Source organism: Hippocampus zosterae, chromosome 15, assembly GCF_025434085.1.
Source record: "Hippocampus zosterae strain Florida chromosome 15, ASM2543408v3, whole genome shotgun sequence".
Classification (NCBI taxonomy): domain Eukaryota; kingdom Metazoa; phylum Chordata; class Actinopteri; order Syngnathiformes; family Syngnathidae; genus Hippocampus; species Hippocampus zosterae.
Genome location: NC_067465.1, coordinates 2,084,017 through 2,107,236, shown reverse-complemented (window position 1 = coordinate 2,107,236; position 23,220 = coordinate 2,084,017). Strand labels below are relative to the sequence as shown.

Genomic DNA, 23,220 nt, shown 5'->3' with positions numbered 1-23,220 from the left:
CATCAGTGGTTTGCGAGGGAGCCGACACACCACTATCGGTGCTCCTACTACACGTTAGTAATTACTGTTAAAAACATTTATCAGTGAATGCCACTGTTGCACGTTAAAAGCGCCACTTGTGACGCATCACATACTGCGAGTCTCACATCCCTGCATGGTATATTGTATCTTAATACAGGAATTAAATCACATTTTTTTCAGAGAATAAAAGGCTTATTTTTATAGAATACCTTTGTTTGAAAAAGAAGGCATTCTTTTCATAATAAATGGCATGTTATAGGAATAGTTGCATTTTTGAAACACTCACGTGTAAGATACAAAAAAATAACTGACACATCTTGCAAAAAGAAATCTAAAAAGCATGGCCAAAACATTACTAACAATATGATGAACCATCAAAAGATTTAAGATGGAAACATGACCTAGAGCGGCAACGGCATTTAATCAATTGCATTCAAGATCAATTTGAATTCGATGGACAATAACAAGTGAACTACTGTACTTCAAATGAACATAACACTTCACATTCGTTTTATTAGTTCCTCTTCCCGAACAATTTGTTCGAAGGGCAGCTCAACGTTTGTTGACAATGATGAAAAATAAATAGCTAACCCATAAAGTACATTTGGTGAGAAAAAAATAAATTCATATTCTTTCCACTCAAGTTTTTCGGGTTGAGGTAGAACCGCCTAACCCCAAATGCATTACAGTCGATGATGCTGATGATGATCATGACGATGACATTGTGGACCACCAGGATAGGAAGTGCAGGCTGTGATACACTGCATTATAAAATAGCGGCTGCAGCAGTCTGTTTAAAATCTCTGTTGACTCCATCAACAAACTGTCAAGAACAACGCCAGGGGGAAAAAAAATATGTCAAAATACATAACATAAGGGGGCAGTTCTTCAGTATTTTTGGAATATACACATTCTTATACAACATTTTCCTTTGGAAGATATCTACAGTGATGATTCCACGATTACATGCTAACTTTAACTATGTTCCATATTTATTACATGTTTTTATACATGCATTCATCTTCCGAGCCGCTTGATCCTCACTAGGGTCGCGGGGGGTGCTGGAGCCTATCCCAGCTGTCTTCGGGCAGCAGGCGGAGGACACCCTGAATTGGTTGCCAGCCAATCACAGGGCACACAGAGACGAACAACCATTTTTTTAAAAAGTGTCTGGCGCTACTGATATTGAATATCTTGCCATCGTTAGGAAATTTGTTCCGGGACCACACTTGTAACTCGTAGTTGAGGATAGATTCTTATTTGCTGAGCAGACAGCTCATTAAACGTACGGTAGGATAAGAAGTAAAGTACAACAAAATTGAATGAATGTTTGAAAAAAGGAGGATTAAAAACTATTTAACGTTTACATCATTTTAAACTAACAATAGATGGATAGATTTCCGCGCTCACCTGATCGCCACTATTCGTCCTTTTTGAATTTGCCGTTGATGTACGGAACGTAGTCCAAAATAACTCTCCAATCTGTGAAGTGTACCACAGCTACGCCACCCACCGTGCCCCAAACAGCCAGTGTTGGTATCCTGTGAGGGAAACGAACATATTTACCATGATATACGTGTCATCAAATACTCTACATAGCCTTCTGTACAACTAAAACCCAATTGTTCGCTTCGTCATTCTGCTTCCCCAGTATTCGTCGCGCCAAAGCGTAGAGTGGAGAAAACTCTCACAGCACCTCCAGGCCCCGAAAAAAAGGTCACAAAATTGAAAAAATTACAATTAAAAAGCAATAATCGTATCGCGTGTTCTAATATAGTATTTCCAAGACGTATTAATATTACAACACGATGATAACGAACACATATATAGTCAGGTCATGAAATGTGCCCCAATGTCATTTCGAAATAGCCTCTTTTAAAACGTAAAACGTCAACGATGTTTTGTTGTAACCTCAGCTAGGCTAAATGCTAACTGACGATTTAAGGTGCTTCTGTCCCCGAAACGCTCAGCATACTAGCTTTTTTGTTCTCGTGAAAGCAAAGTTTGAAAAACGGAACCTTACCACGACTTAGCCATGGACACATATTTCTGTCCGACCACTTTACTCAACATCGTTCTTGTGTCCTCCTCGCCCTCCCTCACACGCGACGTGCAGCAAACAGGGAACTTCCGTTTGCGGTTCCTTCACCGTTTTTAACCACATATAAAGGCAACATCTGCCCTCTAGTGGACATGGGATATATGACAAGCAAAATTTATTTGTTAGAAATCAACGGGAGTAGCATAGTATGGCTAATTATGAACAGAATAATATTACTTTAAAATACATCAGAATGAGCATTTACATCATCACACTTTACGATATAAAATGTAAAAGTACAAGTGCAACCCACTAAATTAGAATATGATCAGGAAAAGCTTAGTTGAACAGATGAACTTCAGAGTGAATCAGAGGCACTTTCAGTGGTGGCAGGTGACTGCTGACTCACATTTAATTGATTTCGAATGTGATTGGTTAACTCTAAACACAAGCATATACCGACTTGTGAGGGTGTGCACACTTAGGGAACCACATGATCGCAGTTGTGCATTTATATATCCCCTCAAAAAGATTTCATATTTGTATTTCAATCGTGGCATACAGATTATTGGTTACCGATAACTTATTAGTGGAATAAGTTTTGATGTGATTTACCTTGTTTATTTTTCTATTACAAATGTTGCACTTGCACAGCGGTGTGTCGACTTTTTGCATCCACTGTTTCTATAGATGCATTTACAGTTGCATTTTGTAAAGTGTTGTCGAGGTCAGGTTAATCAGACAACGGGACAGTGAGCTCTGATATTAAAAATGGCACATTTATTACTACATTACTGTTATATACACAACAGTTCTCAATATCTAGTTTATATATAAAAATAGGAAACTGGAGGCACTTTGAGGACAAAGCCGACATAGATATTGCCCTCAAATATTTATGAAGACAGAAAGAGCTGTAACAAGTCATTTGTTGCGGATGACAGTCTTCTAATAAAGAATATTGTGTTTTCATACTTGCACACTGTAGAAAAATCATTTACATAAACACAAGTCCTTGTTGTTGTTGTTTTTTTTTTGCATTATTAGAACAATTCTTTTTTTAGATGAAAATAAACTCACGGGTTATTCCATCGGGCATAATCTTCAAATGACACAAAAGTAAACCGAGTATTTTTTTTCTTCCCCAGCTGATACATCATACAGCTGCACATTTACATGACAATTGAGGACAAGCTCATATTTAAATACAGCAAATCCGTAAATAAAAGGTTTACGTAGGATTCTGTGTCAAAGGTGTCGCATCAATAAATTCTTGTTGATGTTCTTGGACTCCTGCGTCAAAGCAATGTTTCATTCCCATTCAGTATATGTATGTAACAGAAGTATTCAGGCACTGGTGAGTAACCTTCATCAAAACTCCCAAAGTCAAGAAAATGACTAAGGCCACGCTTTATGCATTTGTTTTGATTAATTCGATGATAAAGAAGCTGAACAACGTTGAAAAGTTGATTGTGTTTCCAACGCCAATGAATCATAACGTTACATAAGTAGAGGCTGACAACGTATTGTTTCACTTTCAACTGAACTGGCATAAGCAAAGGAATCCAAATAAAAATGTTGGGTTTTGCACAGAAACAAACAGAAAATATATATGTATATATAATTATCACAACATGTGACAATACAGCCAGAATTTGTCATTTCTAACATTTCCAAGCACCTGGCACAACACAAAAACACCTCACTTTGTTCCCGTAATCTAAAAAAAAAAAAAAAGTCTTCAATTTAAACAACGTAAATGAAAAAAAGAGCATCACAAATGGAAAACAAAACACTAACTCGTAACTATTTTACAAAAAAAAAATCTACAAAAGGAAGATCGTTACAAAGAGGCTTTGCAGTTGTTCAAAATGGAAAATAAAAATAAGGGGGAAAAAAAACAGAGAAACAAAGTCAAACAATGGCAATCGAGTAAATTAATATCAAGAAAGTAATCTTACAACTCACCATCCCTTTTAATACTCAATTATTCTTTTCTACAACGCAACCTTTGTGAGATGAGCTTGTCATTGGAAGTCGTCAATGACCCCACAAGAACACGTGACCTGATTGGTCCAAACACAGAGGATCGCCGGACACTTCCACAACTTGGAATTAAATGGTCCCTAAGTGAACCATTCGTCATCTGCATTTTAAAAAAATGCTTTTGGTTTGCAAAGAACAAATTCTGGCGTGCTGGATATTTAAGAAAGGACAATATAACAAATGAAAAACATGTCGCAGGTTCAGTCTGCTAAAATAACAACAACAAAAAAAAAGTCCTCTTGTGACTGGACCGTCCAGGATGACACCTGGTCTAAGTGACAACGCGTGCGCTCTGCGATGATATCTGGTAGCTCTATTTCTACGGAAGCCCCCCATAGAGAGACTGGCTTATCTCTGGAGACGAGTCTTTCCTCAGTGGTGCTGCTACCTCGGGCAATCGGTCAGTTCCAATTGGAAGGTGGTGGCCCGTAGGATCCACAGTTTACGAGTTTACATGTCACCTCAACGGCCAGGGTAAGAAATGTATGAAAGACTATTCAGTCAATCTATCGTAAAATGCATCTAAGACCTCCTTTTATAAGTGGGAATGCCACATATTAGAACAATAATACAAATCTTGGCTTTGTTTACAGTTGGAATTGATTCAAAAGGACTATTTGATCCGAACACGTTTGTTCCCAATGTGTAAAGTGGGTTTTTTTTGGGGGGGTTTGTTTTTGTAGAATGTGTTACAAAAACATGATCATCAGAACATCCCCAGCTCAATGTCCTCGAGTCTAATCATGTCAATATGAATATGTCTCTCTCTCTCTCTCTCTTCCCAACCCCAAGTGTGCTTGTTCTGTTTGTTTGTGGCTGTGGCCCCCTTTTGACAGTAATGAGGTGCCGTGTGCCTTTCAAATATCACATGGGGGTGCATTAAGGCCACGTCTTCAAACATCTGCTAGTTAACAGAACCTGGAAGAAAAAATAAACGTTAGGTAAATCCGCACAAGCATAATGTAAACAAAAAAAAAAAAGGAATACAGTGGTAACTGGACTTCGGAGTTTATTTTTTGTTCATGGCCAAGCTCACATGAAATCGCCATCCCCGATTTTATCTATTGAAATAAATGCAAATGACAGTCTGTTTTACGCCTCCTAAACCGTGACCATTTTTCTCTTAATTAGGTTTTAATGCTGAAAAATAGTATTGCATTGTGAAATATAAATACATCACTGGTTTTATAACGTGTAATTGAACTTAAAGGCTCACAGCACACACACTTGTAGTAGTTGTGCTGATGTGAGCACTTGTCATCTCTTGTCGAATTGATATCGGATGTTTGGGTCATCTGCCAATTTTTGTCGATTCGTTTTTTTTTTTTTTTTTTACATGAAATTACATTTACGAGAGTGCTACCCATCACTCTTGAATTAATTCAAGTTAACGTTAACACGCTGCAGTTCTATAACCATGTCTTAAAATTAACATTTGCAACCAGATACAAAAGTGTTAGGCTGTCTACAACTGGTGAAATAAATATCGTGGACGCCCACAGTTACCGTTCACAAAGCGGAGACGAGCAGAGAAGTAGCTCCTCAATTTTGGAGATCTAAGTGCTTTTACTGTTGTACCACCTTTTGATTTTATTTTGAAAAACTTTTTGTTTGTTTTGTTTCTATGTACCTACGAAGCACATTCAATGGGGGAAAAAAATACTTGCCTAAACATTTTAAAAGAATTGATTTTCGACCTGCAATTGCAAGACCATGAAAGTGCAACATATTTTGCTGACTGTCATTACGGCGCCAAAATATGAGACCTCGTTGTGGGACTCGCAAGTCAAGGCACCACTGTACTCGGTAACCACGAAAGCAAACCTTGGAATTACATATGGCTTATAGGGTTGTGTCCATCACCTCCGAGACCTCCGCCCATCTGCATCTGGGGGTCCACGCCCGACACTTTCTCCTCCTCTCTTCTCTTGAGGCAGGCGGCCTTGGGGTTGAGATTACGCTCTTTACAAAAGGCACATAAACAACGATTAGGGCGATGTCGATAAACGATGAGTTTGGGACTTGACACGAAGTGGAGCAGAGGAGAGGAAAGGCGAAATGCAAGACGGGAAAAGAAGAAGTAGTAGGGTGAGACGAAAGCAGACATCTATCCTTCCTCATATATTCTCCCTTTCTCCTCCTTACTGGTCCAGTTAATAGAGGCGTGAAAAGAGAAAGCGGGTGTTACACAGAGGCTGAACATGACCTTTAAGAGGAAATGCCCCCTCCCCCCACCCCCCAACCTCGAAGGCTCTCGTAGGAAGAAGCTCGGCTGTCTGCGCGGACAAGACTAGTCACGTCCGGACTGGATTGGCCGACCTACCTCGCACCTGTTTCTCCAGGCCCAGTATGACCTGGACGGCCTGCTGCAAGATGACAAGCTTGGTCTGGGCCTTGTCGCTCTGCAGGTGAACCTGACACATTCTGCCCAGCTCTCTGAAGGCTTCGTTTATGTCACGCACCCGCACCCGCTCCCTAGCGTTGTTAGCTAGGCGCCGCTCGCGCTCCCTCTGCTCCTTCTCTTCGGCCGTCAGGTTCTCATCGGCAACTGTGACAACGCTGCAGCCGGGAGGAGAGCGGTTGGCGGGGCTGGTTAATAAAGCCAAATCACAACCTGGCTCAGCCTACCCTGACGTTTAGATTATTAAAAATGCAGTGACAGTTTGTTCGGGGGCGTGGGGGGGGGGGCATTATTGCTTTGTCTGTCTAAATGCTCAAAGCTCCTCCCTGCAGGTGAGATGAAGAAACATCGCAGTGGAGTGGGCCGGGCCAGAGAGCAGCAGGCGGATGCGTCTTTCTTCTTGTATGTTTTTTTTTTTTAGGCCATGTCCTTATCAACACCGTATTCCATGATCAAATTAAATTGTGAAGGGTCACTGAGGTCCAGGATGGAAGTTGAGGGGATCTTACAACTTTTCCAGCAGAGAAGATATGAGGAGCGTGTGAGAGGTAAAAGCTCTCTGCCGACTACAGCGCATCAAAGAAGAAAGAGTGGAGGCATCGTGATAAATACATCACAAGTCAATGTATTTATCGGAAAGAAGCGAAGAATAGTTCACGGATGCCGTCTGTAAAAGAATAAGCTGGAAGAGGACTGAGGCGTGGATGGAGAAAGTAAAGTCAAAACACAAAGAAGCATCATGAGCACGGTTACGTTGCGGGGACATGCGACACGTCACGGTCGAGGCAGGTTAATAAGACACATGACAACACGCAAGGCGTGTCCAGCTTGTGTGCTTTCTACACTTAACGGTACACCAAAAGCCACTATGGCAGTTGCAAAAAGCCAAAGTAACAAATGTGTTAATTTTCTGGTCAGGCGAGAGAGGCGCATAGACATGGAAAAACGTAGAAAGGATATATATATATACTAAACAAGGCGCAAATGGCAACACACGCACGCACACGCTCACATACATATGCAGCATGTGCTACCACAAGAGAACCAGAACGGGGTTGTTTGTAAAACAGTCACATGGCTTTCATGTCCTTATTCCCCGCCCTCACTTTGGAGGTGACCTCAAGGATGGACGGCAATGTGTGGAGTGCTTCAATGTTCACCGATGTCACTTATAATCATGAATGAACCACGACTACAACTAAATGGGGTCAGGCAGGAGCAATAAGCCATGTGAAAGTTTAGCGCGTCAAGAAGACCTTCCCCTCCTCCTCTTCCTCCTTCCTCCCTCCCTGGACACCCACTGACCTCGGACTTGCTGCTCCAGGTCGAGTATAACGTTAACGGCCTGTTGGAGCACGTTCAATTTAGTCTGCGGTTTCTCATAGTTCAGATGGAGCTGACACATGCGGCCCAGCTCTTTAAAGGCCTCATTGATGTCCCGCACGCGGAGCCGCTCGCGGGCATTGTTTGCCATCCTCCGCACTTTCTCCCGCCCAGCTTTAATCTCCACTGGTAGATCTTCATCGTCATCCTCATCAATCAGACTAGCCAATGGCAGATGAGGAGGGAAGGAAACAACATTGTGGGCACACTTCAGGTAAGCATCATCTTTCTAGGCTAAAGGTAGCTTTCTGACAATCATAAACATCATTCCAAAAAGTGTCAGATATGGAACATTATATGAAGAAGTATGAATCTACCGCTTTGAATGCACTCACAAATGGTCTGCATATCGCAAATCATTTATCAAAATTAATCATAAAAGTTTACAGAACAGCAGAACGCTCATTTTAACAATTTACTTCTGTCCTCTTAAGCAGTGAATCCCAATTATTGTGCCGTAAAAGGTGATGATCCAATTCGACGGAACTGTTTTGGTTACAACATATAACATATCGTTGTATAATTATATATGCTCGCTATCGACGGGTAGGGATGGGTACTCAAGTCAGTACTTGTTACTTGGTATGGACCGATTTGGTTTGGTTTTAGCGAGCACCAATTCATGTGAAATCAGTGTCGTTTTTCATTTTCAAAGTGCATCGTTCCATCCCAATTTAAATATGTACCTTGGCTCAAGAAACGTTGGGAAACACTGCTTCGAAAATGTGCAAAGTCTTGTTTCATACGAAATGCAACAAAAGCTGATTCACTATTAATAGAAGGATATTTCCAGACTAAAGCAAGATATCTGACAATGAGAAAAATAAAAATAAAACGCACCTTGTTTGAAGAGCATTTAGCTCTTTGTTCTCATCCTCTGACTTGTCAGTCACAGAGCAGTTTTCATCATCCTCCTTGGTCTCTCGTTTAATGTCACTGGAACGATTAAGGTTGCTCACCAGACCTGCAAACAAAAAAACAAGAGAAGAAAGGTATAAGTCACTGGCTCTCTGTGACCGGAAGGAGAAAAGTCACTAAGACTCACTGGTGAAACCTTCAGTTTGAGAGCCTTGCAGGGCAGATGAGGAACTGTGGTGCCCAAGTCCTCCACTAGAGGGCAGTCCAGCAGAGTCTTCATGGTGGTTGGAGACCTGCAAGACACATTGTTGACCATGCATGTGTCAAGAGCAAGCGTTTTTTTTTTTTTACAGGCTCCATTAATGAATCTCACCATTCCGGGCAGGCGACTGGTGAGGCCATGTGCTGCACTGCTAAAAGCTGAGGATAAGCCCAAGCCGGATGCCAGCAGACTCTGCATCTCAGCCAGTCCTGGTCCTCCTTGTCCACTGGCATGTCGCTGAAGAACATGAATAGCTTCGTCCAGGCGATCCTCCAGTTTATTAGACTGCAGAGATGGGGGACAACAAACATGAGAGGAGATGATGACAAAGTGCGATGTGACATGATCCACATATCTGGCTGAAAAAGAAAAACTTTTGAGCTGTAGGTCGCAATCCTTTTTCAAGGTCTCACCATGCCCTGAATTCCACCATGAAAGTTAGGTGAAGGTGTAGCCTGTCCAGATGACCTGGTCCATTGAGAGGCGCATCCTGTATAGGGATCAAAATGGTTTATTGATGTAAAAAATAGTCTTGTCGTTCCGGTCGCGAAGTCCTTTATGAACTTGTTTGCTATAAATGATGGAAAGAAATGAAAGAAAACATTTGTATTATCTACGAATGTCATTCAGTTCAAGTGTTCACTTTCTCCTGACATTCTACGCTTTCATCTCGTGCCACTCACAGTACCGTATTTGGTGTGTGATGATGTCACTCCTGGACCAATCGGAAAGACAAATAGGGAAGTGATCCCTCCCGCTTCTTATTTTTACTGTACTTTCCCTTCCTCTCTCATAAATTATATTTGGATGGCGAGCGTGTCTGACAGATCATTTCAAGGTTAAGTTCTTATCTTGTGTTGCATTTGGCCAGAAAAGTATCACCGCCCGCACTCTTGAAAATTCCGATAAATTACATTTGGTACGGAACGTCCAACTATCACGAGGCGAACAAATCTTCTGATGAATGTAGCCATTCTTTAAAGTAGTTGATAGTTAAATCGGAAAATGATTACTGACCTGAAGTGGCCTGAGGAGAGCCGGAGGGGGTTGACGGGGACGAAGAATAGCCGTTACTGTTTGGGTCTGAAGGATAGATCTAGAATAGACACAAACATTTCAAGTTTCAGTATGATAAAATGCAACCACAGTTGACCAAAGATGATGAACTCATTTATATTCGTCAAATGGAATCCAACCAAGTATATTTTTCAACGGGAAGGGGTGGAAGAGGGTCTCGCCCATCTTATCTGTGAAGTTCAGGTTTGGAAACCACCAGTCACAAACAGATCCTTGTAAATGGCGATATTGCCTCATTTGGGATTTAAGATTACGCAAGATTTTGATTTGAAGATAACGATTAGGAAGTGAATCTCAATTTGTCATGTCGATTATGAGGGGGGGGGGGGGTTCCAACAAAGTAGAAGTTAGACAAACAAATGTATGCACTTCTGAGTTAAAGTTATGAGGCATGATTGTAGTTGGCAGCGTGCGAAAACCTTAACATGGATTTGCGTCTTTGCAGAACTTACAGAAGCCAGCGCTTTCCCAATCTCATCGCCAGAACTTCCAGGTACTGCTCCTCGATTGGCTTGAAAGGAGGGCAAATGTTTTTTTCTGATTAAAATGTGCTCCGAGTGCCAGGTCTGCGATATGATGCTGTCATGAGGAAAAGCTTTGCTTTAAGAGTTTACACATAATAGTATCAGTACCAGCAAGAGGGGGTGTTTGACTGGGAACGCCGTAGCTGTTTGAGCCGGAGTGGAAGCCGGCCGGATGGTTCCCGTTCACTTCGCTGCCATGTTGGGGGTAGTTTTGGGGCGAGAGGGGCAGCGGTTGCCGTTTCTGGGGTACAAAAGAGACCAGGGGATTTCAACAGATCAAAGTAGACAAATGTGGCCCCACCGTTCATCCGCCGCGCCCCCCAAAAAAGCATCCAAAATAGAAATCAACAAGTCCAAATAGTAACTGGGAATGCTCACCAGTCTGTCTTGGGGGTTGATGGCAGTGAAGGGACCGTGCTGGCTCAGATGGGTGGAGTTACCCAGCATGGATGGATAACCAGGTTGAACCATCGACCCAGCAGAACCCCATGGATCGGAAGGCGGGTGGAGGCCTTCTGTCAGGGGGCATGAAGAGACGGAGGAGGGAGCCGCATAGGGGGGGGTGGAGGAACAAGAGGGGTGAGGGATAACCAGCCACAGGAGATGAAAAGACAATAAAAGGCACATATGAGACATGTCACATTAGTTTGATGACTTCATCCAACCATGATGCACCAGTGCACATGTCAAAGCACCTTGAGTCACACCATTAGGATGAAATGGGAAGTTACTTTCAAAAAAAAAGAGACAGGATATCTTTAAACTAAGTCGCTAAGCAAACATTTGGGCCACGCACACTTTTTTTTTGTTACTTCAACACAATACACAAACTGAGGTTGATGTGCCGACGTTTGATTGAACAAACCTTGCATGTAGAAGGTTGGTGTGTAGATGCTTCCTGCCTTTGAAGCAGAGTAGCCAACATTGTCCCTGTTAAAATCCTCGCCTGAGGGACACACCTAAAAACAAACAAACATAAAAAAAACCCAGTCAAGGAAAACTCCAACCCATTACATCAGATTATGATGAAAGTCTTCGATGCCGCATGGAGGTGGATGGGTTAGATGTTTTGTTTTCAAACACACCCATGACCTGACTGTTTGATTTCACTACTCGATTACAATGCCTTCTAGTGTAAGGATATCCAACAGAAACAGTCTGAGAATGTTTTGAATCCTTCTCACGTAAGGTAAAGACCACAGGACAGGAGCCGCAGTTGGGACTTTTACCGATCGGCGAGAACCAAGTTAGCAACCGCTTTCTTAATCCAAACGAGTTTGACTTGCATCAACAGTCAACTGCAACCGCAAAGGAGTTTTCTTCTGTAATTTTATTAAGCAGAGAGAAACAGGAGAGGAAAAGGAGGCTAGTGGAGAAGAGGGAAGGAGAGATGCACTCCTAATTACTGAACCATCTGTCGAATCCTGGATAGCGGCCAACTCCACTGGCAGCTGGGATGGAGGGATGGGGGAGGGGGAAAGAAAAGGGGGAGAGCTGTTGTTCGCGGAGGCGAGTGGGTGAGTGGGAGGGGCTGCGGGGTTTGAGGCGATGGTGGGGTGGTGAGGAAGAAACGGAGAAGGGGAGGAAATCGGGCGATCACAGAGCCAGGCTGGGAGGGGAAAAATGAGCATGAATTTCCCTGAGTGATCTACACAAACCCGCTTGGCAGTGGGGAGGAAATGTGGTCACAAAGTAGAAGGGCCCAAAAGTATGACACACTATAAATACACTACAAATGAGCGACTGGCTCATTGAGTGCCCCCCCCACCCCCCGCTTTTCCTTCTTTAAATGAGCGGTGCAGAGACACAGCTGTGCAAGCTGAATATACTACATTGCTGCAGTTGGACAGTTTTGCAAGCCACAAAGAGGCCAGAGATGCCAAATGGCACATGAAAAGGGACAGGATCTGAGAAAACGGACTCCCGTGGACGCCGAATGTTAGCACTTACCGACGAGGGCAGGCCGGGGGGCACCTTCCGGATCTTTTTTGGCTGGGCTTCTGACAGGAAGGAGAAAAACAAAAGAGGCAAATATAGGGTCAAACGGCACAAGCTTCCAGTCTTGGAAAACATTGACTATACAGTCACGCAATCTGTAGATGCTTTCATTTGCGCAGGCCTTACTTGATATGCAAATCCCTCCGACATCTGACAACTGATTGAGGAGGAAGCCGTTTGCCGATATAAATCGGCACGTCAAATCTTTTGACTCATTACTACACAAAATTGTACACCGAGGCAAGTTTTGCCGTTAGTTAGATATATCACTGTCGTCTTTGTCACTTGATGCAATTTGGTGTGGTGCTGCATGCATGAACACTAGCTTTTGTATACTTGCTATATATTCAAGAGCACACTTGAAGCAATGCTTTTTGCGCGTCTATCTGAGCTTATCTTTGTTTATCAATATCATGATGCAACTGGTAAAATGTGGACATCTTTGTCACTGTCATTGTTGATATGACATTTTCATCTTGTTTCATCTCTTCAACTGATTGCCACCTAATTAAAATATATTCTTATCTGATGTGAATAATCAGGCGCGGCACCTGTAGTGTTTTTGCTTCACTTGAGGAAACAGAAGTGAGAATTTTCTGGCACTTTAAAAACATCAAGAGGAGAAGTGATTACAGACAGGCACTTCAAGTGAGATTAGAATTCCGAAATTCATACGGATCGGATGAAAATTGCTATGTAACTCAAATGAAATACAAAGCATTGGTCTTTTCAAATCTTACCAATGGGATCATGCGTGGGTCGTCGACGAGAGTTGTTGCCCTCGTAGGAGGAATAAAACTGGGAGGTGGGCTTCAAGCCAGAGGGGGACAGCGCATCGGGACTGGGCATGGCTATCTCACTGGGCAAAAAGCCCGGCTACAACAAATGATGACACAAGAAAATAAAGGTTCATGTGCAACGTATTACCAAATGGCGGAAGAATTTTAAAAAGTACAAAGAGGGTTTTTGTCTGGCTAAAACGATTTACCTGTGTTGCAAATGGCGAGTAAGGGCCCCTCTCAGGCTTCCCTGTTGCAAAGAACACCAAATGAAATTAAGCCGCGATGAGGAAAATGAAGTATTGATGGCAACATTAAATCCTAGTCTGGTCACTGCTTTGTCCGTGTCGGAGCGCCTCGCATCTGCCAAGGTGATTGTGTATAATGTGCAGTGTTTATGACCGAGAAGAGCAAAACAACAACAAATTGAGCCATTATAAATGGCTCAGGGGCAATTGTGCCCGTATCCCCTCCTCTCCCCTGACAGTTAAACAGAGGAGAGCTATAGGCCAATGCAATCCCATGGGAGAACCTTGTTTGTGCATGGGTGCCCTTTATAACCCCGACACCCCATCCGACCCCGAATACACGCCCACCTCAATATTGAACACAGAGAATTGGAACACAGTGCTCCACCACATCCTCCCCGATGATCTGCTACCTATATCCATCACCACCTGAGCATGAACACGGTTTGCCCTTAAGTGCTGCACGTATGTGAATGGCAGACAAACATGGGATGAATCCATAAATATGTACGTTGCAGTGGCTGTGTCTAATGTGAGGTGAAAATACCCATTTTCTTGTCTTTTGTTTTTGTGGGGATCAAGACAGCTGGTGTGTAGGTCTTCTTCAGCAGCTAAACTCAATTCAAAAAACACTTACCGGCATGGCCCGTTCCATACACTGTACCAGGTGCAATGCCAGCTTGCTCACTGTAAACGCCATCTTCGCCAAAACACTGTGAAAGATGGCAAAAAAGTTATGGATTATAAAAAAACGTTTTGTTAAATACAAGTACCCCAGGGGGGTCACCTTTTGACACGTATGTACAGGATGATCTAGTCCAGATAGGCTTTAAACCAAATAAATAAATACATCACAGAACACGTGTGGATGTCTTTTTCTGTCTGCCATTTTTCCACATCACCACACGAACCTAATAATGGATTCATTGTTTAGAGACCTAAAATTGTCCAAATCCTCAGAATTTCAGCCCCTCGACAGTAAATATTGTCAAATTTATTTTGTCCTCCACATGATTGCCATTGTGTTAAATCAAAAGAAGACCTTTAAAAACGTCCACTTTTACGTTGGAAAACAATGATTTCAGTCTATTTTGTGAGAAGTTAACTGAGTCAACACACAAAAAAAAGGGAAATTTTTTTTTTGAATAGAGGGATGAAAACTAAAGCATGTTTTTTTTCTCCCAAAATCCAATTCGTCACAGAATCAACAAAATAAGAAACATTATTGGCAATTATGCATAAAATCATTCTTAGTTGCAAACCAAGCACTTTTCATAATAACAGTGGATAGTTAAAAATGATTTGCTGTGCTGTTAATCTCATAACCAACAATTGTTTTGGAGAAATAAGTAATTAGCGCCAGTGTTGATGTGATGGCATGCATTTACGGTCAAGTATCTCACAAGATGACAGATGACAATCATCCGGGCAATACGTCATCAAAAGCCCGAAATATGTACTCCAAATTGGAAATCACACCCTGCAGTGTGAATGCAGCCTCGAGGATCAACTCAGTTAGTTAAGTTTGTTCGTACCCTCCCCTGGTTGAACGATGGGCTGCTCTGCTCTGCGGAGCCCCAAGGACCGGATCCATTCCTCTCATCAACACCTGGAATATAGAGGAATACCCGCAGGTTAGGGATCAACAACTACAGAACAAGCACGACAACTGCGAAAGGCATCGTGTCTAGCTATATATCAGTCCATGTTCAGAGGGCGATGAAGTTGATCTGCTTTGAAAGAAATGACCAAAGCTAACTGAAACCTTTGCTGGGAAGCTCCATCACACAGAAAGCGTGAAGAAGGTGTTGTCACATGGATGAGAGCTGAAGGAAATCTGAATAATTAACAGCCAACATTGGAGCCCCAGAATGATTCCCTCTATTCTTCACCAATCTATTCCGAGTCTTTACGTTTTCCGGGCAACGACCATTAAAAGGTCTCAATCTTGTATAACGACACGTGCTATGTCAGAACGGAACACACCGGCACTCTAAGAGATGAATGTGCTAGAAATGACTGATTTTAAGGCTTGGTCCCGGCCTGTCCTATTTCCTTCAATCGCTTCTTGAACTACAACATAGAATCTCTTGGGGGAAAGCTCAAGCTTAATTGCGGACTGATTTGCATAATTGTGCATATTAATGAAGCCTAACTCGATGAATATTCATCTTTTGGTTTTGTTGTCTAATTAAAAAGCGGAGTGGCATGATGAAGGGGGGTGTGGAGGCGGTCTAGAATCATGACAGGATCAGCAGTATAAGAGAATGATGAGTCCACAGTGCAAAGGGTGCCGTGACAACAGTGATCTACGCGCACACACGCACACGAGAGCCGTGTTAGGGCAGCGAGGGAGCGAGAATTAGTCTTACAATGAAGTATCGAGAGATAAAATAAGACAACAGCTCCATAGCACATGCTGGAAACACGGAACTGCCTCCCTCACGCAGTCTTGGGGACGGGGTAGCTCCTTGACCAGTGCGTCTTGCAACATTGCCTCACTTCCCTTGTCAGTCATTTATTCATGCATACCACGGAGACACGAAAGAGGGGTCCACGGAATGACAAAGTTGAAGAAAAACTGGTGAACATATGGGAGCAACACTCCCGCACTTTTGATGCCGGGAGTGACAATTTCCCTGGCTGCATAATGTCAGCGTGTATAAATAGCAATCTAGCGAACAAGATAACATTATTTTGCCTGCCGGTTTTAAAAACATGTGAACGTTACCTGAACCCGGAAACACTGCCACAATCACTTGCATAACAATACTTTAGTTGTATAGTATTGGATTTCAATTGTAATGACTCTTTTGTTTTGTTTATCGTGAGTGCTGACGTGCTGTCATGACAAGTTGCTACTCTAAAAAAGGGTTATAATTTGAGGCAAATATATGCCAATTAATATTATATTGAAATAAAACATTTTCATCGTAACTGCAGGAAGTAATGGGATTTTCACAGATTAGCACTCGGCATCCGCAACCATCCAAATGCGATACTTAACCTGGAAAAAAAAAAAAAGAAAAAAGAAAAAGCAGTATCGGTGCATCCCTTGCATACCGATCAATTTTCTTACAAAGTGAAAAAACCCGCAATTAAGTGCAGACTATCAAAAAGGCGACAAACAATATTGGATAAAAGGATGACTAACATCAGAGCTTGTTTTTGTTTTGTTGTTGTTGTTGTTTTTACCCGAATGCAAAACCTCTCCCAGCATGCAACGTCCCTTCAGGCATGGCTAGTCTATAATTACACACCAAGAGATACTGGAAACAGCCAGCCAGCCTGACTCACTGGCCTCAGGAACACAACTCTGCCATACATTGAGCAGACTTGCAGACACGTTGTAGTCTTAGCAGGAACATTGCCACAAGCGCTCGCCATTCGCTGTGTGTACACACCTCCTTCCTTCCCGCTTCCAAGTGAGTCACACAAGACACAAAGCATGAAGTCATATCCATGTCAAACCTCAAGAGACTTAAGTCTGTTAATGAAATACCGACCGATGTTCAGTAACGCACGCCGGCTCGTTCTAGCCTGCGAGTCACCAGAGACTTCTAAAAGAGCGCGGGGGTGGGGGTGGGGGGGGGGGGTTTGCAGTGAATTGAGCCCAGAGAAGACAAGAAATTCTCCTACCAGTTGGGGATTTTGTAACTGAAGTCAGAGCCACAGAAATTGAACCTCCACACACCCTAAACCTCAACATGGCCATATGTGATTTAGAGTGAAAGACTGTTTGCAGTTATACTTTTGACATCACACATGTCTGCTGAATATCATTCTTAAATGACTCCTGGACAGTAATTCCGTTCACAAGTACTGCTTGATTGTCAAAGCATATCGTGCCTCTACAAGTAGCAAACATTTGCAGAGTTACGATCGCAACGATACACAGACAAGCACAATATACTGGAAATGTAATGCATTCATATTTTCAATAACCTAAAATGACAAACACTAATAATGCTAATAAAATTAAAAACGCACAGCAAAAAGAATCACGCACATTGTAAGACATGCTTCCCTTTTAAAAAAAAATTAAAATAAAAATAGAGCAGCAAAATAAGACAAGCTAAATATGATAAAGGGATACGGGAGAGGCTTATTCGGAGTTTGAATGTATGCAAAGATGAAATGCAGCAAAGTTGTGGCTTCAGCAGAATGAAAATAAAACGGGGCTTGAATTTCAGATGACAATCATCGTCGAGGCCCAGCAAAACTAGATGAAAATGCACACAATGTTATTTCCCCAAACATTTTGTCACCCAAAACAAAGCTGTCCAGCAAACAAATGGCCACCGTGTTACTGCTTCCTGTAAACGGTTAGAAAATCCGTAAAAAGTAGGCAGCAAGACATCAGAAGAGGGCATGTTTTTCCCAGAGTCAGCAGAGGTGATTAACGGGCCTGTTCCCATGCATCAACCCCCACCGCCTCTGTTTTTGTGGCTTTCTTGATTGAATGGCAACAGCTGACAAGGTGATGGAAAGGACAAATGCAAGATTTGGTGGAGGAAATGACACGGGATCTACATCATGTAAAATAATGTGGCATTATAGTTGGGCTTCGATCAAATAAGACGCAATTTAGAAAGCCATCCACATGAGATGAAGAACAGGAACTGTGTTTTTTTTGTTTTTTTTTAACTTTTGGTTAAATAAACCTCACTCAACAGTGGGGTAAATGGTGGCAGCAAGGACAGATTATTTAATATGTTACAAGTCCAGAAATTACATTTACACTCGAGCAAGGCAAAAATGCCATTTCACTCGATTGGCCTTTAGGTGTTTTATTTCAAAATAACAATCAAGCAAACAAAGTTGTTGTTGTTTTTTGATTGTTACTGAAGCCGTTAGCACTGTGCAAACTAAAATACTACGTCGATTTCCGACTTACCTGAACCACCAAACTGACTGCTGGCCAGTCTGACTGTTGGTCTATTCTTGCCATTCGTAACCGGAAGTTCAAACATCTGAAATGGCAAAAAAAAAAAAAAAAAAAGACAAAATTCAAAACAAAGAGAAAACTTACGCTGTCTAATGTAAAAATCAAATTATTTCACCAACACGCACAATGACGTAAACTCAGCAATGCTTCGAATCTGACCAAAGTGACCGATCCCTCAACACCTGGCAACTATTCACTATGAAAGGAGACAAAGTCTTACCGCAGTAAAATCCAGCAAGTCGCTGAGCTCCTTGTCTGTCCCCACTGTCGTCATTCTCTGTTGCAGTTCGCTTGCCCTTTCAGTCTCAGCAAGCCACTGCAGTCAGAGGGTCAGGAAAATATGAAGGAAATGATCAGAAATGCTCTCGTTAGGGCTGGGCAATATTTCACGAGCAGTGCATGGATGTTAACATTGCAGTTTACACGACATTACAATGAACACAACACCAAGGACTTCTGTGGTATTTTTCCTCTTGATATACTGTTTTAATTTTTATATTTAACAAACTTCATTTTACCTTTAATCAATGTAATTGTTGTTCTTATTTTAAAAAGGTTAAAAAAAAAATCTATTATTATTGATAGACTGATCTGAAACAAATACGCTGTGTTTCACCCAGCCCACAAAGCATTGTGTTGAAAAAGGCGAGTTATTTATTTTATTAAATCTTTTAATTGACCAGTTAATTTGACGTTTTCATAGTTGTGTTGACCTCTTACTAAAGGTTAAATATTCTATATAAAGTTACCTAAAATCAGCCTTCTCTCTCCACACACACACACACACTCATATATCAAATATCAAAAAGGAAAAAATACATAATTTCACGAATTCCTGATAGAGATATGCTGTCGTAATCTCCCTCAACAATTTGGATGCAGTGGAATACAAGAGCTGGTTTGATTAATAACATTTCCATAACATTACAAAATTGACAATCACAGCAGAATGTCAAAATTATTCCAATACATCCAAGCTCTCCAAATACACAGTCGACAAATTAATTCATGATTTTTTTTTTTGCCATGGATCTTTAAGCAGGCTCCATGTTATCTTTCCAATCAGAGCATATTCCAGTATGTCATAATAAATAATTATTATTCAAGGAGCACACCCTTGCCTCCCAGCATCAGATTATTGATCCAAAAGGGATCAACCTAGCTGAAGTGTCGCCAAAATCGTATTGTTCTGCATTTCATCGAACATATGGGGAAATTTTCCTCAAGCAACCCGGTCAAGTTTATCTTTGCATCTCACTTATTAGTTTATCCCTGCGTTATTATCATATTTTGATCTACCTCCTACGCAACTTTTATTGCGCTAGCTCAAGATAAAGTATGACATTTTATCAAGTTGTGCCTGTGAAAGCTACAAAGGATGATACATTACACACTAGCAGGTATTTAGTGCGATAAGGGTGTTATGAGCATCTGATGCGTCAATCATAGCGAAACATTATAAATATTCCAAAACAATGAATATCACAGGGCGCTCGGGCTTAACACTGCTGGGTCACAGAGGCTTATTCAAGAGTACTATCGCACCATAAAATGAGGTTCATGTTAACTGCACAAAAGCAGGAAATCGGTAATAAAACATTGGTTTGTTTCATATTTGACCGGTGTTTTTACTTACTTGCAAGCAGTGACCATGATGAAAGCTACATCACGACAGCACAAATGCGCTTTCAGTCTCAAACAATGTAGACTACAAAGGAAGAAATGTGTGACGGTGATAAAGTGTGCTCTTTATTTACTTTGGACAAAAAATAAAACAACCGAAGACTAAAGACAAAATATTGTAACAAAAAGCCAGAATTTCACCAAAATAAAACCAGAATTAACTAGGATTAAACGTATGCCTGCGTTAGCATGAGAACAGTTGACTTATTCACTGTCAGCCCTCCCAGTTTTTAATGATCTTGTCAAGTTTCACTTTAGTACAGTGGTGCCTTCACATACTTATTTCCATGACCTACTGTATATGCTCGTAACTCAAAATGATTTTATCTCAAATCATCTTTCCCCAGTGTAATTAACTAAAATGCCATTAATCTGCTCAGGACCATGTACGCCTTTCGGTGTGTGTGTTTTGGCAAATGAAAAAGCGTTTCACAACGAAGTGACTCAGCAAGCTGCAGTAATAGCAGTGTTTCACAGAGGATAAAGAATATATGCCTGTGAGTACTCTTATACTCCCTCTCGACATATGCTGGTTGGTGAAAAATGAACCACGATGTAGTGTGGGTTTGTATTAGTGGTTTGTTTTAATTACAAAAGCTGTCATTCTTTGTTTTATGTTTAGTCTGACACTAAACTTCAACTGGGAATGGTGACAAGCAGTGTATAAGCCCCTTGTGAATGAGTGGAGTTCGCCGCCACCATCTACTGCTCATGTCTCAAATTTTTGCTCGCAAGTCAACTTACGACTGTATAAGTTAAAAAAAAAACAATGAAATAGACATTGTTTCGGCACATCAACAGTAATACGACTGTGTAAATGTGTGTGCCTTTCACTGAGAACAAAAAATACATTCACTGAAATTGCCTCTTTGGTATTAAGTTTGTATTTTGGTTGTTACAATTGTGTTACAATTAAGTGAGCCTTGTGCCATGTTCAAAAAGAGTTTGAATTTCTCAACAAGATTCTGTTTCAAATGAAACATATTTTCACCTACATTTTAAAACATAATGTAATGACAACTTCAAGTACTGGCACCAGGTATCAGCAAGCACTTGTATGTAATAACTTGTACTATGTGTAAACTGGTCTCTAGTATTTCTACAACTAGTGTGATCTTGATGAAAAATAATATTGACAGTAAGAAACGATGACATACTGTACGGTCAAATTATGAAATGGTCAGTATGTACAGTGTATTAAAAAATGTTCTGCATTGATGGCATGCATGAAGTTGCACGGTGGAACCTGATCAATGATTTCAACTTTAAGAAGCGTGAGAATGGATAATAGTGTAGACAGTACATTTGGTGATTGTTAATATAAATAACATTGATTGCAACCATATTCAGAGTGAGCATTCGAGGGTCTTTTGTGTTCTGAGGTCAAAGTGGGGGAGTTCTCTCCGAACAAATGGAAGTTGTTCACGCTTGAGCACCCCCCCACACCAGCCTGGCCACAAGTGAGACAAGTTGGCAAGAAACAAGTGTAACCCCCTAATTGACACAAGCGGCTAGTGTGTTGGTTGTAATAGCACAGCGTGTGTTTACATGGGACGCGTATTCCGCGGACATCCCCAAACATTGGAGAAAAGAAAAGAAGCCCAAACCTGTTGCCTTGCTGGTCTCACTTCGCTCTGCGAGGGGGACTCGACACAAAGAGCCGGTCAGCAAAGTTTCAACAGAGAATTTCGAAACGTGGCAAACCCACACTCACATTCAAGTTTGAAACACACACGCGAAACTGTATTCTATTTTGAAGAAGGATGTAGAAGTATTGTTTAGAGGGACGATTTTACTGATTTTAATCGACATACTAGCAGACATCAATATACGAGGGGGTAGGGGGGTGGCTAACTCGCTATGCTAATACGCTGTAACATTGAGGGTACTGAAGTGAAACAAAGACGACATTTCTTAACGTGTAAGGCAAACAACGTCGTGGTAAAAATACGAAAATCTCACTTACCAGGAAAAACAGACCTTCTGTTTTCCCTGTGAAAATACAACTTGGGGGGGGAAATGCGCTTAAAACTTGACTTATTCTTCCCATAACACCGTGACAGACAAGTACTGTTGAAGCCCCGCTGACGTGTAATGAGAATGTAGTTTAGAAGGGATAGTTACCGTAACTCAGTTTTGTAGCATCCAACAAAGAGAAACCAACGACCGGAGAGGAGAAAAAAAAACAAAGTTATGGACTGGATCCTTTGCCCCCTCCGAGCTCCTGCGGAGAGTGGGCTTGAGGGAGATGAGGAAAGCCAAGACTGAAGCAGTCCGCCGCCGCACTGCTGTCTTCGTCACGAAAATGAAAAGCCGTCTCCGACGCGAACCATAACTCAGCAATGACTCCGTTTCTTTTAATATGACTGAAATTGTAGCGACTTCATTTTCCAAGTAGACATTTTAGCAGCCTCCACATTGTCGCTTCCAGAGATGTATCCCTCCGCGGCTCGGCCCACAGGAGGACATGGACGCATCCAGAAACAGCAGCGGTGTCCAATTTCATCCAAGACGAATAAACGACACAAAACGCGTCCCGATAGGTGCCTATCAATGTCGAAATGATCTCAAATCCCGGATACTATGTGTAATTTTGTCTGGAGGTGCTGAACGGGAGAATCGGATTTACAAATCGCAGGGCTCTATGTCGAGGGGCGGATGAGGCGAAGAGCCCAGAGTGGACCAGCGTATTAGATGGAATGATAATATCGGAGAAGACGACCAATTGGATGCGGCCAAAATTGATTGACGAGTGGGCCGTCCAAATATGTCAAACTCGAGGCAGTGTTGTTTTGCCTGCGGGCTGCAAGCGAGCACTATCATTTACTTAACCAGTGCATGTGCGAAAACCCGCTTGAGCATGTCTAACATATATTTTATTTCCATCTTAAGGTCCATGTTCTTGTACCCTCTTTTGTCCTCACTTGAAAGGCAATTTAACATACAAGTAG

At 41.8% G+C, this 23,220-nt stretch overlaps 2 protein-coding genes across 15 annotated transcripts; both read right to left on the bottom strand.

Moving 5' to 3' along the window:
* Positions 1–423: 423 nt before the first annotated feature.
* LOC127615897 (cytochrome b-c1 complex subunit 10) lies at positions 424–2,171 on the bottom strand. The gene is made up of 3 exons (XM_052087254.1): positions 2,045–2,171; positions 1,432–1,562; positions 424–844 (listed from the first exon to the last, which is right to left on the bottom strand). The coding sequence occupies exons 1-2, from the start codon at positions 2,092–2,094 to the stop codon at positions 1,442–1,444; spliced, it is 171 nt and encodes a 56-aa protein (XP_051943214.1). The 5' UTR covers positions 2,095–2,171; the 3' UTR covers positions 424–844; positions 1,432–1,441.
* Positions 2,172–4,777: 2,606 nt separating this feature from the next.
* tcf3a (transcription factor 3a) lies at positions 4,778–22,947 on the bottom strand. Of its 14 annotated transcripts, none has more exons than XM_052087214.1 (20): positions 22,394–22,947; positions 18,807–18,902; positions 18,536–18,611; positions 15,174–15,247; positions 14,276–14,351; positions 13,600–13,640; positions 13,352–13,487; positions 12,564–12,613; positions 11,479–11,572; positions 10,992–11,128; positions 10,722–10,854; positions 10,542–10,600; positions 10,030–10,108; positions 9,426–9,502; positions 9,124–9,297; positions 8,938–9,043; positions 8,733–8,856; positions 7,815–8,053; positions 5,944–6,070; positions 4,778–5,026 (listed from the first exon to the last, which is right to left on the bottom strand). In XM_052087214.1, exons 2-20 carry the CDS (start codon positions 18,858–18,860, stop codon positions 5,017–5,019), a joined length of 1,866 nt encoding a protein of 621 aa, XP_051943174.1. In that variant the 5' UTR covers positions 18,861–18,902; positions 22,394–22,947; the 3' UTR covers positions 4,778–5,016. The 14 variants fall into 14 exon arrangements, with proteins under 14 accessions (XP_051943174.1, XP_051943163.1, XP_051943167.1 ...); XM_052087203.1 differs by lacking the exons at positions 7,815–8,053; positions 22,394–22,947 and adding exons at positions 6,432–6,667; positions 22,236–22,362; XM_052087207.1 differs by lacking the exons at positions 7,815–8,053; positions 22,394–22,947 and adding exons at positions 6,432–6,667; positions 22,236–22,362 and having other exon boundaries at positions 5,972–6,070.
* Positions 22,948–23,220: the final 273 nt, after the last annotated feature.

Coding starts and splice junctions, on each gene's coding strand:
- LOC127615897 (XM_052087254.1), bottom strand. CDS start 2,094: ATGTTGAGTAAAGTGGTCGGACAGAAATATGTGTCCATGGCTAAGTCG. Junction 1,563..2,044: donor GTGTCCATGGCTAAGTCGTG/GTAAGGTTCCGT, acceptor TTTCCCTCACAG/GATACCAACACTGGCTGTTT.
- tcf3a (XM_052087201.1), bottom strand. CDS start 22,319: ATGGGAAGAATAAGTCAAGTTTTAAGCGCATTTCCCCCCCCAAGTTGT. Junction 11,573..12,563: donor CCCCCGGCCTGCCCTCGTCG/GTAAGTGCTAAC, acceptor GTTTGTTTTTAG/GTGTGTCCCTCAGGCGAGGA. Junction 8,857..8,937: donor TCAAACTGAAGGTTTCACCA/GTGAGTCTTAGT, acceptor TTTTGTTTGCAG/GTCTGGTGAGCAACCTTAAT.